Source organism: Sorex araneus, chromosome 3 (genome assembly GCF_027595985.1).
Source record: "Sorex araneus isolate mSorAra2 chromosome 3, mSorAra2.pri, whole genome shotgun sequence".
Lineage (NCBI taxonomy): Eukaryota > Metazoa > Chordata > Mammalia > Eulipotyphla > Soricidae > Sorex > Sorex araneus.
In genome coordinates, this window is record NC_073304.1 from 177014125 (window position 1) to 177028914 (window position 14790).

At 36.5% G+C, this 14790-nt stretch overlaps 1 protein-coding gene across 7 annotated transcripts in view; it reads right to left on the bottom strand.

Annotated features, from left to right (window-relative positions):
* GRIA4 (glutamate ionotropic receptor AMPA type subunit 4) overlaps positions 1–14790 on the bottom strand; it is a 334174-nt gene that overhangs the window by 201217 nt on the left and 118167 nt on the right. For all 7 annotated transcript variants that reach the window (XM_004604799.2, XM_004604801.2, XM_055130905.1 and 4 more), the window contains exon 4: positions 4572–4811. In XM_004604799.2, the coding sequence (XP_004604856.1) occupies positions 4572–4811 (240 nt within the window). The remainder of the gene's footprint in view (positions 1–4571; positions 4812–14790) is intronic.

Consider the following 14790-nt stretch of genomic DNA (forward strand, 5'->3'; position numbering starts at 1 on the left):
TGTGAGGCTTTGAGCAAGGAATGGAGGAGGGTAAGGTTAAAAAATTTTGAAATGTTAGCTTTATATTTCCTTAACTTTTACATAATAATAAATAAACTTTGGTGCTGGAGCAATAGTACAGCGGGTAGGATGTCTGCCTTGCATGTGGCTGAGCTGAGTTCAATTCCCGGCATCCTATATGTTCCCCCAAGCACTGCCAGGAGTAATTCCTGAGTACAGAGACAGGAGTAACTCCTGAGCCTTGCCAGGTATGACCCAAAAACCAAAACAAAAAAAAAAAAACAAAAAAAACCACAAATGAAACTTTGTAATAAGTAGTATTAGAAATGACCACAGACTGGAGCAATAGCATAGCGGGTAAGGCATTTGCCTTGCACATGGCCGACCTGACCTGGGTTAGATTCCTCCGTCCTTTTCAGAGAGCCCAGCAAGCTATCTGTGGTGTATTCGATATGCCAAAAACAGTAACAAGAAGTCTCACAATGGAGATGTTACTGGTGCCCGCTTGAGCAAATGGATGGACAATGGGATGACAGTGCTACAGAAATGACCAAAGATGTCATAACATATTTAAAATTCTGTTTAAAAGACACATAAATGGTATGTTTTGTTGAAGATATCAATATCAAATGGAAAAAAGCTACTACTTACATGAATTAATCTTTTTTCAATCAAGAAAAAATACAGTGAGATTTAATATTTTTCAAGGTTTACTTTAGCAAAAATGCAATTTGTTTGAAAAATTTCCAAGTATTTACTTTAATTAAGCCCAAATCACTGTCATTGTCATCCTGTTGCTCATCGATTTGTTTGAACGGGCACCAGTAACATCTCTCATTGAGAGACTTATTGTTACTGTTTTTGGCATATCCAATACACATGGGTAGCTTGCCAGGCTCTGCCTCGGGGGCTCGATACTCTCGGTAACTTGGGTCGGCCGCGTGAAAGGTGAACGCCCAACCGCTGTGCTATTGCTCCAGCCCTCAAGCCTAAATCAATAGTGCTAAATTTATGTCTGCTTCTTATTTTTTTAATGACAAGAAAATCACATTAATGTAATATCCCTACAGGTGAGTTTTCAATTTTGACTGCTTCTGGGAACTATTTGATACATTGAAATATGGATCCCTGGGCTAAGGCTCATCTCTCATGGGGCTGGTGTCAGGTCAAGAGTTCAAGCCCAGGCAACACATGGCTTCCCTGGGCGTTTCCGGAGACCTCCCAACACCACTGGATTCTGAGATTGCTACATCACTAGGCCCAGTCACTGAACTGTCAGCCTGAACAGCTAGAGCAAGTATCATTGAGAGAAGCCCCTGGAGCTCTCCTGAGCACTATTTGGGGAAGGCCCCCCCAAATAAAAAATAAAATGTAGTATTTAAAATTCATTACAAAAATTAATTACATGATTATTTACTGGAGTTCTAAAATGGCTTGATACCTATTGTCAAGGGCTTTAATTCATTAATTTATTTTAGATTTACAATATGCCTACAGGCATTAATATGTGAGACACAAAATATTCATATACATTATAATGAGATGTTATCATTACTGAAGAATGGCTTACATTTCTGAAGAAAGAAAAGATAAGTAAGCATATATATTACATGCAATGTGAAAATTGTTCTTAAAAGGACTATACTCAGGGTGATTTCTGAGATCTTTTAGCAACAATTTGGAAATTCAGAGTGAAATACAGTAATTTTTAAAGGGGGTGTGGTTCAGGCCATACCCAAATGTGCTCAGGGCTTAACTCCTGACTCTGTGCTCAGAGATCACCACTTATAGGGCTGGGGACCACATATGATGCCTGGGAACCCAGGTCAGCCTCATGCAAAGACAAATACCTTATCTGCTGTATTACTTCCCCAACCTTGAAATTCTTTTAACTGGGTTCAGTGGTTAGATATGTTTTATTATATAATACAATAACCACTAGGCAATTGTGATTATCAACACTGTTAATAAAAATGAAACAAAATTAAAAATCCACTTTCTCAGTCATAAGCCACATTTGTAGAATTTATTAGTCCCAGGTGGCCAGTGACTGTGATATCTGGGAACTCAGATTCCCGAACAGTTCCATCATCACACAAGTTTCTCTTCAACAGCTTGGGTTAAGAGTGAAATTCCTTCATTTATCAAGTCAAAAGCTTAACAGAGGGTGTATTTAAAGGATGTAATATCACTGCTTATATCAAAAGGGCAATGTAACTACTGTAAAATAGTCCTAATTAAACCTGTAAGAACATCAAGCCAAGTACCAAAAGCAAATTTCTGCTTATGAAGTAGAGTGTTTTGTACTAGTTCCCAAAGAAGGCTTAGTTGGAAGTCATTTATTTTCACAAGTGTCTCATTCACTCATTAGATTCTTAGTACTCATCAGCGTTCCTTATACACCGAAACTGATCAGTATACATTGAGCGTGAAATAGATGAAGTGAATGAAAAAATAAAAGAGTATGTTTTCTTCTTTGAGAGTCAGTCAGATGAATGGACTCACTAGGTAACCTTCTTTTAAAGAGAACAGTGACACCACCTATTTTTCACATTCCTTCATTTAGAATATGCAAAATAAAAAATATAAAAAGTCTTGAAGATAATTTTAGTATGCATAAAAGAATGAAACTTAATATGCTCCTTTCTCCTCTACCCTCTTCCTTCTTTTCTATTATGTAGATGTTGACAAAAATATAGGCAGTTTCCCATAGTTATAATAAATAAGAATGTGGGGTTAGATAACAGTTTTCAAGTTTTACATCAGAAGAAATGAAGCATCATTCCTTTTATTGACTGCAATTCAACATAAAAACACTATTTTGAGATGTTACAAAATAAAGCTCTTGTATATTAAGAAAGAATATTATCAGTATAGAAACCAAGATTGCAGAAATAATTTAGCAGATCACTGAAGTATCTTATTCCAAATTAAAGATTTATGATGTATCAAAAAGTTGTGTTTTCATCAGTTAGTGAATAAATTCAAGGTCATATTAAGTAGTTACATCCCAGAGGCCTACGTTTAGATAAACACTCAGAGAAGAGCATTACAGAGAAGCACCGAAATGTCCATATTTTGTAAGTATATCCTACCTTTTTTATTCACATTTGATTTTGTGCATTACTTTTAGGACATTCTGATTTAGGGGCTGGAGAGATAATACAAAGGATTGGATGCTTGCCTCATACATAGCTTACCCAAATATAATCCCAGGCACTACATATGGTCTACTGAGTCCTGTCAAGCATGATCCCTAAACTCAGAGTCAGAAGCAAGATCTGAACACAGTCAGTAAATTACCAAAAAACAAATTCTAACTTTTAATATTGCTGTGTGTGCCCTTTTGTTTTTCTTCATGTTGTAAAAATACATATGACTTAAACAACTCTGTTTGATGGAAGTTTTTCCTATATTCATAACTGAGGTTTATTGTTTCATTGTTGAGAGTGGTGCATCCTTTTAAGCACAGTATTACAGAGGAAATGATTTGTATTTTGGTCTTCCTAAGCAAACAAAATGAGAACAATAAATTCAAAGGGAGAAATTATTCTTGTCCTTTGCAAGTATGTGATTAAGACTCAGCATACTGGGAAGTGGAGCCATCACAGCACAGCGGCAGGGAACATCAAGATGTGACCATTTTCCTCACATACTAATTTTCATTTATGCAATGCAGTTACTGCTTGAGATAAAGGTGTTTAATTTGAAGTTAGTGGGCTACTAATCTTAAGCAACTAAGACAGAGGATCAAGAAATTCTAGAGAATCACTTGCCTCAACTGTCAAACAATTACATTCTCGCTGTCTTCTCACAACTTTTAAGAAAAAAGGACTGAATTAAAATTTCTTACAAGTGGTCTTTGATGTTTATTTCGAAATATAACATGTGTCTATGATTTTAGTAGTAAATAAAAGATGAAATTAAAAAAATACAGGAACTACGTAAGTTGCATTTCCAACTGAAAAGCCAAATGATATCAAACATTGTACAAAACTCTGAGGCTTGTCAATAATGCTTCTCATGAACCTTCTTTTTCTTCAATACCTGGGTCACAGGATATCATCATTCAGCTTTGTATCCAAGAGGTAAGGGTAAAGTGAAAAGTTGTGAGCAAGCAGAAATCCTGCTCTTAGATCTCTATTGCCAGGTCATGAGCCTTCAATTACTCATTTAAAGATTTGCATTTCAAACTCATTGTTATGGCTCATCTTGCTACTATCTTAAGATGTTCCAAAAATATTAAATTGCTTGCACCTCACATAAAATATATAGTTATTTTATTTTATGATTGTACCAGATATATAGTCACATAAAAATGTAAAGATTTATCTACCTTGATTTCTGTGAAAATCATAGTTTGCCCACTTAGCCTTGTGAATGAGAGAACACTTCTCCCAGTCAAGGTAAAAATACTGGTAATATGCACTGACTTTGTTTTCATGTTGGTCATATTAAGAGACAAAATATTTTTCTAAACCACACAAGTGATACAATTTGTTGCAAGTGTTTGCAACACTCAGATTAAAATTTAAGAGATTCACTTATGAAGACGTGTAATGATCACTTACCCCTGTCTGTGTCATACAAGAAGACAAAACAGTTCCATTCATAGTGATCAAGCAGACTCAAGAGTGCTCCTCGTAAGGATGGTCTCAGCTGCAGCACAAACTGGCTCTCCCCCTCAGTGGGAAAACTCGGTGTGATGAGGGAGATGTGTAAGGCGCTGCAGAATGAGGTCAAGGTATGTACTGACCTCTTATCATAGAGTCCAAAAATGGCAAATACTCCTCTGGAATACTGGGAACAGACTGAAAAACAAACACACACACACAAAATATTAGCACACTCTGAAATGTCTGAACTGCACACTTCCAATCTATGCAATCAAAAGGAAGATATGAATCACTGGTATGTTAGAGACATAGTGGGGCTGGAGCAAAAGGACAGCACATGGGGCTTTTGCCTTGCATGCGGCCAACTGAGGTTTGATTCTCAACACTCATATCTTCCATCAGGCCTGTCAGGTGACACTGAGCACAGAGCCAGGAATAATCTCTGAGCATCACTGGTGTGGCCCCCAAATAAAAACCACAACCACAAAAAAAAAAGAATATAAGACAAGAGTAACAATGAAGCGTGCAATTAATTGTATAAAAAATTAATGAATTCTTGAGCTTGTATTCCTGCATTGAGTGAGATAGCAAAGAGCTACCTACTTTCTTTCTCAATAAGCCAATTTCAATTAATGAGAAATTTAACTAAAATGAAGTAATATGAAATATTGCATAATGCAGTAATGAATTAATGCTTGACAGTTAAGTGTGACAATTCTGAATTTTTCTCTGCTTTTTTTTCTCATGCAAAGAATATAATTTTATACTTTCAAAATTTCTGTGTATGAGAGTAGTATTTAAATTGCCTTGGTTCCATCCGTCCTAGGTGACATGCATATCTTTTCTATTTTGAATTCAGACACATATGCAGTGTGAACTGTTACATACTGTTTTTTCTGTCGTGGAAATTTTTTTTTATTTTTTTAAAATTTTTTAATAGTTTATTTTTAATTAGTAAATCAACGTGGGGGTACAGTTACAGAATTATACATTTTTGTGCTCATGTTTCCCCCATACAGAGTTCGATAACCCATCCCTTCACCAGTGCCCATTCTCCACCACCAGTAAACCCAGGGTCCCTCCCACCCTCCCCAGTCCCGTCTCCCCCCACCCCAAACTGCCACTATGGCAGGGTATTCCCTTTAGTTCTCTCTCTCTGATTAGGTGTTGTGGTTTGTAATAAAGGTGTTGAGCGGCCATTGTGTTCAGTCTCTAGTCTACATTCGGCTCGCGTCACTCCTCCCCCGCATGACCTCCGACCACATTTTACTTGGTGCTCCCTTCTCTGAGTTGCCCAGAATGAGAGATCAGCCTCCAAGCCATGGAGACAACCTCCTAGTACTTATTTCTACTATTCTTGGGTATTAGACTCCTAGTCTATTATTCTATATTCCACAGATGAGTGCAATCTTTCTATGTCTGTCTCTCTCTTTCTGACTCATTTCACTTAGCATGATACTCTGTCGTGGAAATTTTATTTTATTTTTTAATCTCAAACTTAGTGACCTCTTGAGTTATATTTGAAGAGAAAAAAAGATGTATGAAAGTGACTAGTACTGTAGTACTAGTACTGTAGTACTGAAGTACTGTAGACCGGGAGCAGAGCTGCAGCCAGCAGCTGAGCTTCCAGGAAGCCATGAAGCCATAATTCCCAAGCTCAATAGTGCCAAGTTCTCCCAAATGAAGATGAGTCAAAGTGAGGTAAATAGACAGAGAGCTCACTTTCTGTTTCTTTACTCATGCCCCCGTTTGTTGCAAGGCAAATTCACAAAGAGAAAATAAAAAACTTGCCCAGACCTTTTGGATATGACTGATTTCTACTTCAAAATTGGGTAGTTCTTGTCAAATCTTCTTTTAAAGGACACAGACCTGTTTTAGGGAATACTTCTCTCCTGCTTATTCAGTAAAGCAAGATTGGTTGAATTCCAAGTTCTTACAGTTTTCACATATGGTATATTCCTATTTCTCTGTTGCTTATATAGTTCAAGAAAATAAAATGTTGATTTTTTTCATTTTAGTTACTAATTTTAATCACTCATATCATTAAGAAGCCTAGAGTATTGCATAATTCCTGAGGTATTTAGCTTAGAAATAGTTTATTGTGATAAAATTAGATTTTATTTTCTTAAAGCAGTAGTAATTAAAGCAGTAATTGGATCTTGAAAAATTAATTATCCTAATAACATTTATGTCTATATTCCATAATATTGAGGTTTGGGAAATTATACCATATAATTAAATAAGATAAATTAAAAACCCAGAGGCATTTCTTTTATCCTGTTCATTGTGCTTTTTGGAACTGAGGATAGAGCCTAATAGAAGATGATAACAACAAAAAATGAATGTATGTTTTAGATGTCATGCTCCAATCTACATGTTCTGGAAAACCTATTGTTCAACTAAGGGATCAAAGTATTCAAACTGACATGATGAATATAAAATTCACATTAAGAATCAGAAGGAAGAGTGTTAAATTTTTAAATAAATTCAAATCATCATGACTTACTTTAACTTATTAGCCAAGTGACCCAGACTGTTACTTAATCTTTGTTTATTAACTATGAATATAGAATATTCAAAGATAAAGTAATAATGTTATATCCTCAGACAACGCATAAAACAGTTGCAGATATTAACTCAATGATTTCTATACATAAATAATGTAAATTGTTCTATTATTTAATCAGAATAAAAGCTTTAAAGGGTAGAATAGCTTAGTTGATCTAAAATCAGTAATGGAGGTATTCAGATTCTACAGGTACCTGTTATCTGCATGGGTTTTTAGAAGACTTTACAAATAAATTTTATCAAAGCAGAACCTATTATTTTATTTCTATTGCTTGCCAAGGCAAGCTACCGAAAGTATGGCGCTCGCACGGCAGAGCCTGGCAAGCTATCCGTGGTGTATTGGATATGCCAAAAACAGTAACAATATGTCTCACAATGAGAGATGTTACTGGTGCCCATTTGAACAAATCGATGAGCAACGGGATAACAGTGACAGTGACCCAAGAACAAAACTTAGATGATCTGAGTAGACCCTGGAAACCTTCCTGACAGTAAGCAATGCAAGTATGTAGATGCTACACCTGCAGCATATGACCTGGAGTTATTTGGCAATTTGTTACTATGTTAGTCTTGTCCAATAACTCTTAATTTGCATTGCTAAAAATACTCCCGAGCATTAGAACACATATATAATTTGGCTTTCAGTGTATTGAAATTACTCATGTATTTTGGTAATGCATGCATATGGAGTATTTACAAAACCTTTTACAGAATACTTTCTTCAATATGAGTTATATTTTATTTGAATTTTTGTGGTTTGGGGGCCACATCTTTAATCCTGGCTCTATGCTCAGTAATCACTACTGGTTATGCTTGGGGAAAAATATATGGTGCCAAGAATTGAACAGAGATCAGTTGCTTGAAAGGCAAGAGCTTAAACAGGTACCAATATTAAAATTTATGGTAAAAATATTTGCAAAAAAATTAGTTCAAACAACTAATATATTCTACACAAAATTCATTTTTTTCTCTACTCTTATGACTTCAGTGGACTCATTAATGACCTTCCACTATTTTAGCACTGCTGTATGATTTAAGGAGTTTTAGTTACTTAATGTCTCAAAAAAGTTAGTATTTCCTGATAGTATATTGAGTTCATTCATTTACATCATCATAAATACCTACTCTCTTTCACAGCCATCTGCTCTTCTGTCTCTAATAAACTTATTTTGAAATTAATGTGAGTCTGAGGTTAGGAGCTTAATTTCTGGCTGTAGTGTTATTTTTTGATTTGGAGATGTGAGGAGTGTGCCCCTCCAGAAGTTCACAGGGATTACTGACTCTGCTCAGGGCTTATATTTGTGGTGCCTGAAGGATCATATTCAGTTTTGGGCATCCAACTGAGGTTAGCTGCATGAAGGAAAACACCTTAATCTTTGAATTTCTCTGACACTATATATGGTCATTTTTATTTTACTTTCCACATCCAAATCTCTAGTTTCTGGGTTCTAATTTTGATCATATTTTGGAATTAGTTTTATTTAGATTGTGCATGCGAGGCAGGTATGGATTATTAGGTTACTGTGTATGTGGCACAATTGCCAAACACCTGCTATTATTTTTTGCCACTGTGTGCTTGGGGGAAGCTACTGAGAGTATCTCGCCTGCACGGCCTGCAAGTTACCATGACGTATTCGATTTGCCAAAAACAGTAACAACAAGTCTCACAATGGAGACGTTACTGGTGCCCGCTCGAGCAAACCAATGAGCAACAGGATGACAGTAATACAGTGTGCATGGGGGCCAGAGCTGTGGTGCTCAGGGCTTACTTTGGCTCAGGGCTTACTTCTGTCATCTGAGATAAATCCTGGAGGTGTCAGGGACCATATATGATGCTGGGAATAGAACCATGGTCAGGCATGTGCAAGACAAGTGCCTTCATATCTGAAATATCCCACTTGCCTCATATGCCCACTGTTATTATCTCAGTACAATACCTTTCAGAGTATTTAATTTAATCTGATAAATATCAAATTTAAATACAAGTATTCCAATATCAAGTTTTGTTTTTGTTTTTGTTTTGCTTTTTGGGTCACACCCAGCGATGCTCAGGGGTTACTCCTGGCTTTGCACTCAGGAATTACTCCTGGCGGTGCTTGGGGGACCATATGGGATGCCGGGGATCGAACCCGGGTCGGCCGCGTGCAAGGCAAACGCCCTACCCGCTGTGCTATCGCTCCGGCCCCCCCAATATCAAGTTTTACAATCTAGCTTTGCTAACACTCAACCCAAAAGTTGCCTGTTTATATCTTACAACATCTGTTTCTCTGTGTACAAATAATTGTTTTAGCAACAGAACTTAAGATATAAAATGTTATCCTTGAAATACAACTCTTAAGATATATAAATGGATACATATATTAATGAGAGTAACTAAAGCTGAATTGTTCAGAATATTAAAAAGGGAAATAGGGGCTGGAGCCATAGCACAGCGTGTAGGGCATTTGCCTTGCACTCGGGCAACCCGGGTTCGATTCCCAGCATCCCATATGGTCCCCTGAGCACCTCCAGGGGTAATTCCTGAGTGCAGAGCCAGGAGTAAACCCTGAGCATTGCTGGGTGTGACTCAAAAAGAAAAAAAAATAATAAAAAGGGAAATAAACTGAACTCTAAAGCTCTCATGTAACATAGTAAATAAAATAAATAAGAATTAATGTTTTGTCACTAAATAGATGCAATGATATTAGAATGATGCATATTTTGGGATACAAACACTAATCAGGGCAAGACTTTCAGTGAAATAACCCAATCATAATTTTAGACACATATTCTATACTCTGCTTCACTAATGAGATCACTTGTATTATGTAAATAAATACATAACATAAACACACAGTAATGATCCATTCATCTTTTACCTGATGGTGTCAATTAATTAAAACTGTCTTTTCATCAGCTAGTCACCCCGTTTCATCCCAGATGTCACATTCCAGATGTCAAACCTAGTCAAATTATTATGTAATTTGTGGTAATTTATAGCCCCCATATTGCATAGAAATCAAATGTCTTCGATTCGTGTTTCTCAAGTAGTGGGATATAAATCCAAGCAATGGTCTGAATTTTCCATCATCACTGTCACACAGAAAAAGCTCAAGCTAACCTTTATCTAAGATTATTTTTTTGGTGTATCTTCAATTTTTCTGTATCTAAAGGCTACCTCTAAAAGCTTTTCAAACAGTTAAACTCTTCTTTATTTTATAAAAAAGGTAATTTTATTGACCCAATGCTTTCTATTTCTTTCTACCTTCAATTGAAGAGGATACCTTCAGTTTACACTTTACACTATTTACAATTCACTTGGCTGCTATACTTCCAGCCACTAAAACCACTTTCGCCCATTTTTCTTATAACCAACCTAAGTCTTGATGTTACCTTGTCTTTCAATGAAATTCACTGCAGGCTTTCATATTTCTGGGCATTTCACTCAAAATTTTCTTTGCCTTGCTTTCTTTAATACTACACTCTAGCTTTCTCAGATCTCTGGCCATTTCTTAGTGTCTCAGAGCTGGTTTCTTTCCTCTGCTCCTTAAAATCTGGTGAACCTGGGAGTAAAATTGATAGGGCAAGTAGGTTGCCTACTTTGCTTGTTGGCCAACCTAATTTTTTTTTAAGCAAGGAGGGATGTTTGTGTCTTCTGATGCGGATCACTCCTGGCAGGCTCTGGGGACCATATGAGGTGCTGAGAATCGAACCTAGGTATGGTATTGCTGGATCATATATTTTCATTAAAAAAACATTTTTAAAAAGAAATTGATATTGATGCTAAGGAGTTACCCTTGTCTCTGAGCTCAGAGACTTTCTTGTACTTGCGGGCCAAAGTGGTGATGGCGATCCAGCCTGGGCCTTCTACATGCAAAGAATGCACTTTAGACCACTAAGCTCTCTTAGTGGTCCATCTATTTTTTACTTTTAAAGGAACATTCGTCCCATTTCCCACGGAGATTGTACAATTTACATTGTCACCAACAGTGCAGCAGAGTTCATTTTCTCCACACTGTTGCCAATACTTGTCTTTTTAAGGTGCGATCTCAGTGAAGATTTGATTGCATTTCCCTAAACATAACTGATATTAAGAATTATTTTTCTGTGCCTTTGGGTCACTAGTAGGTATTCTTAGAAGAATAATAAACACTAGATTTTAAAGTTTAGTGTTTGAAAACAAATAGCTATGATGTTATAGAACTTAAAAGGAAATAAATTCTAATCATAACTACATCTCGTTAAATTTTAACTCAGGTAATGAGACAAACATCTCCACAATTGACAAAGACATGCTTCTTGTTTTCAAAATGCTATAAGGTGAATCTGTATTATCTTTTAAAAAATGTACTTGGAGGCCACACTCTATAGTGCTTAGTGGCTACTCCTGGCTTGGTGATCAATAGGTCACTCCTGGTGGTGACAGGGGACTATGCAGTGCTGGGGATCCAACGCAGGCCTTCTACATGTGCCTGTGAACCAGGCAGCTGAGTTATCTCCCCGGCCCTAATGTTCTTTCTATCCTTTTAATATTCACAAGTGAGAAGGATGAGGATGTGGCTCTGTGTTCATCCAGTGGCCCAGAATCAGGAGCTGCTGGTGAAGTGGTATTAATTACAAGGGCTGCAGCCTCGCCCCAACCTCCCTGGCACAGCCTCTGATCCTTGATTATCCTGATTATTGTTTTCTAGCCTTTGTTTACGTAATTTCTACCTCTCATCTTGAAAATCCTACCACTTATTTTTATTCTAAAAGGAAAACCATCAACCACCTGGATCTTAAAAGTAATTTCTCTTAAAACACTAACTTTATTTGATACCTTTACAAAGTCGGTAAATATTCCTAAGCCTCTTCCATTTTGATTATTTGATGGGAAAATGATAAACTCCTCATGTTCAGCTTTGAAAAGACTCAATCAGACGGTGGATAAAGCATGCTGGGCCCGGAATTCATTAATTTATGCCCTTAAGGTATTATCATAGGCTATTAATATGTAAAAGCTAATTTTCTTAGAATTCTAAATGGTGGTTAGCTATAGTACATAAAGTTACTGAAGCTAATCACCATAAATGACAAGTTGAAATGCAAATTACATAAAAATATTTCACTTTAATTATATCACAGTTAAGTACTTTCCCTGTCTCAGATGCCTTCTTTGAAAATGCTCCCGGACAATGCCATCAAAGATCACAATGAGATATAATTATGGGCTGCACTTACAGAGCCCTACAATGTACGCCTCAGTTTTAGGACATCTCAGCTAAAAAGCACATTTTGATACTAAATTAAACTAATTGAGAGCTCAGTAAAAATATACAGGCTTGTTTGCATGTTTCTTTCCAGAGTCAGCCTATCATCATGGCAACACATGGCTCATTTTGCTTCCAAGGCCCAGAAAGGAAGGAGCAGAAGGCTATTTGCAACCCTCAGCATGAGAAGCAGAATTCTATTTAGCGTAAAGATGACATCCTTGGTGTAGTCTGTGTGTTGCCAAAGACTATATGGTTTTTGAATACTTCTAATATTTAACCATAAGAACTCCAACAAGTAGCGTTCAAAAAGAAGGAAGGAAAGTGAGAGGAGCGGAAGAACCAGTTCCAGAAAACACCCAAATCATCACAGGTGTGTTTAGTTCTTGACTTAACTTGCAATCATGAAGAAAAGTGTAAAGGGAAAGGCACCCAGTGATTTACTGTTTAACATTCAAGGATCCGAATGTATTTTTACCTTAAGTGGTTCATAAATAGAAACATTGGATTCATCATCTATATTTTATACTATATAACTGAGTTGCATAATTGCAGTAGGATTCTTTTTATGCTGGAGAAACACTTTTTCAAGGGTTTAAATAATATGTTGAAAGCTTTACTTCATCAGAGGAGACACAGCTGCCTTCCTGAAAAGCATTTAAATACATGATAGAAGTGGATAACATCAATTGAAAATGGAATGCAATAATATTTGGCAGATATTTGAGTAGGTTTTAGAAACAACTGTTCTCATGAATATTATGCTTCCTGAATAACTTGAAGTGTCATCGTGTACGCAAAATTTGTCACATTTGTTTAATGTCTGTCTGTACTACTAGACATAACTCTGACAGTGCAAACTGAATGCTTTAATTACCTTTCTTTCCCCTCCAGTATCAGGCATAATTCTTGGTACAGAGTTAACCAATAAATATTGCTGAATGGATAACTAAATGAATGGGGGCAAAGAAGGCATTTATGCAAGGTATTTCAGACACATAAAAAGATATTTGGCCTAAATGTATTGTTTTTTTAAAATGCATTTACTCTATTTTTATTTATTTATTTTGCTTTTTATGGTGACATCTAGCAGTATTTAGGGGTTCCTCCTGGCTCTGCACTCAGAAGTTACTCCTGGTAGCACTCAAAGGACCATATGGGATGGGGATTGAACTCAGGTCAGCTGTGATGCCCTACCTGCTGTACTATCGTTCTGCCCCCGTAATTGTACTTTTAAATGGGACATGCAGTCCTTTGAAGCATATAACATATAAAGTTATGTTTTCACAAAAGATAGTATCATTTTATTATATTTCACAAGACAAAATTTACTTGGTTAACTCACACACAATTACTTTTCTTTCTTTCTTTTTTTATTGGCAGTGCCAGGGGTTGAACTCTGTAACTTTATATATGTTAAAGTGTTTATACATGCTTCAGTGTTCACTGCCAAGGTACTAATTACACCTCTTATAGGACTGCCTGACCCTGTCCACCAGCCCTGCTCTGTTTCCGTTCAGGTGCACACACAAATGCTCTACTGCCTATCTATACCTGAACAAGGCACTCAGGCAGATACCTGGGGAAGAAAAAATTTGATTTTGTAAACTTCCACTTTACTATACAAGTCTATTGTTTGTAGGGACTTTTTGTAGTCTTTTGGATTTTCTAAGAATAGTATCATGTAATTAAAATTTAAAAAATTATTAAATATCTACTGACAGTAATAGTCATTTTACATCTGCTTCTCTTTGGAACTTCATGATAGTCCTTCAAAACAGATATGATTCTCATTTGTTTATGATCAAAAGTGCTAGAGAATTGTGTATAGATTTAAACATCTATGTGGTGAAAGAGTAGCTTTGAACTCATATGATTCCAAAATTCATGCTCATCTCATCATACTAGTTGAGGAAAAAAATCAAAGAAACCATCATTTTAAGCAACTCTCAACTGATGGTTTATTTGGATTTTTAGTCAGCCATGCTAAAGAATTCTGGCCATTATACCTTGAGGGCATTATGAAAATATTAACACTTATTAGAAACAGAAGTAGATTTTTAAGGGATTATGGAAAAGTGGTTTCTCATTATAAATTCAGTTCTTTTTTTGGGGAATCACACCTGGCGATTCACAGGGGTTACTCCTGGCTTTGCACTCAGAATTACTCCTGGCGGTGCTCAGGGGACCATATGGGATGCTGGGGATCAAACCAGGGCCGGCCGCATGCAAGGCAAACGTCCTATCTGCTGTGCTATCGTTCCAGCCCCAAATTCAATTCTTAAAGCAAACCGATTTCTAGGTATCAATCTTATAAGAGCAAATGTGTAACTCAGATAAATACAATCACACTATCCAGTTTAAATATATGTGTATGT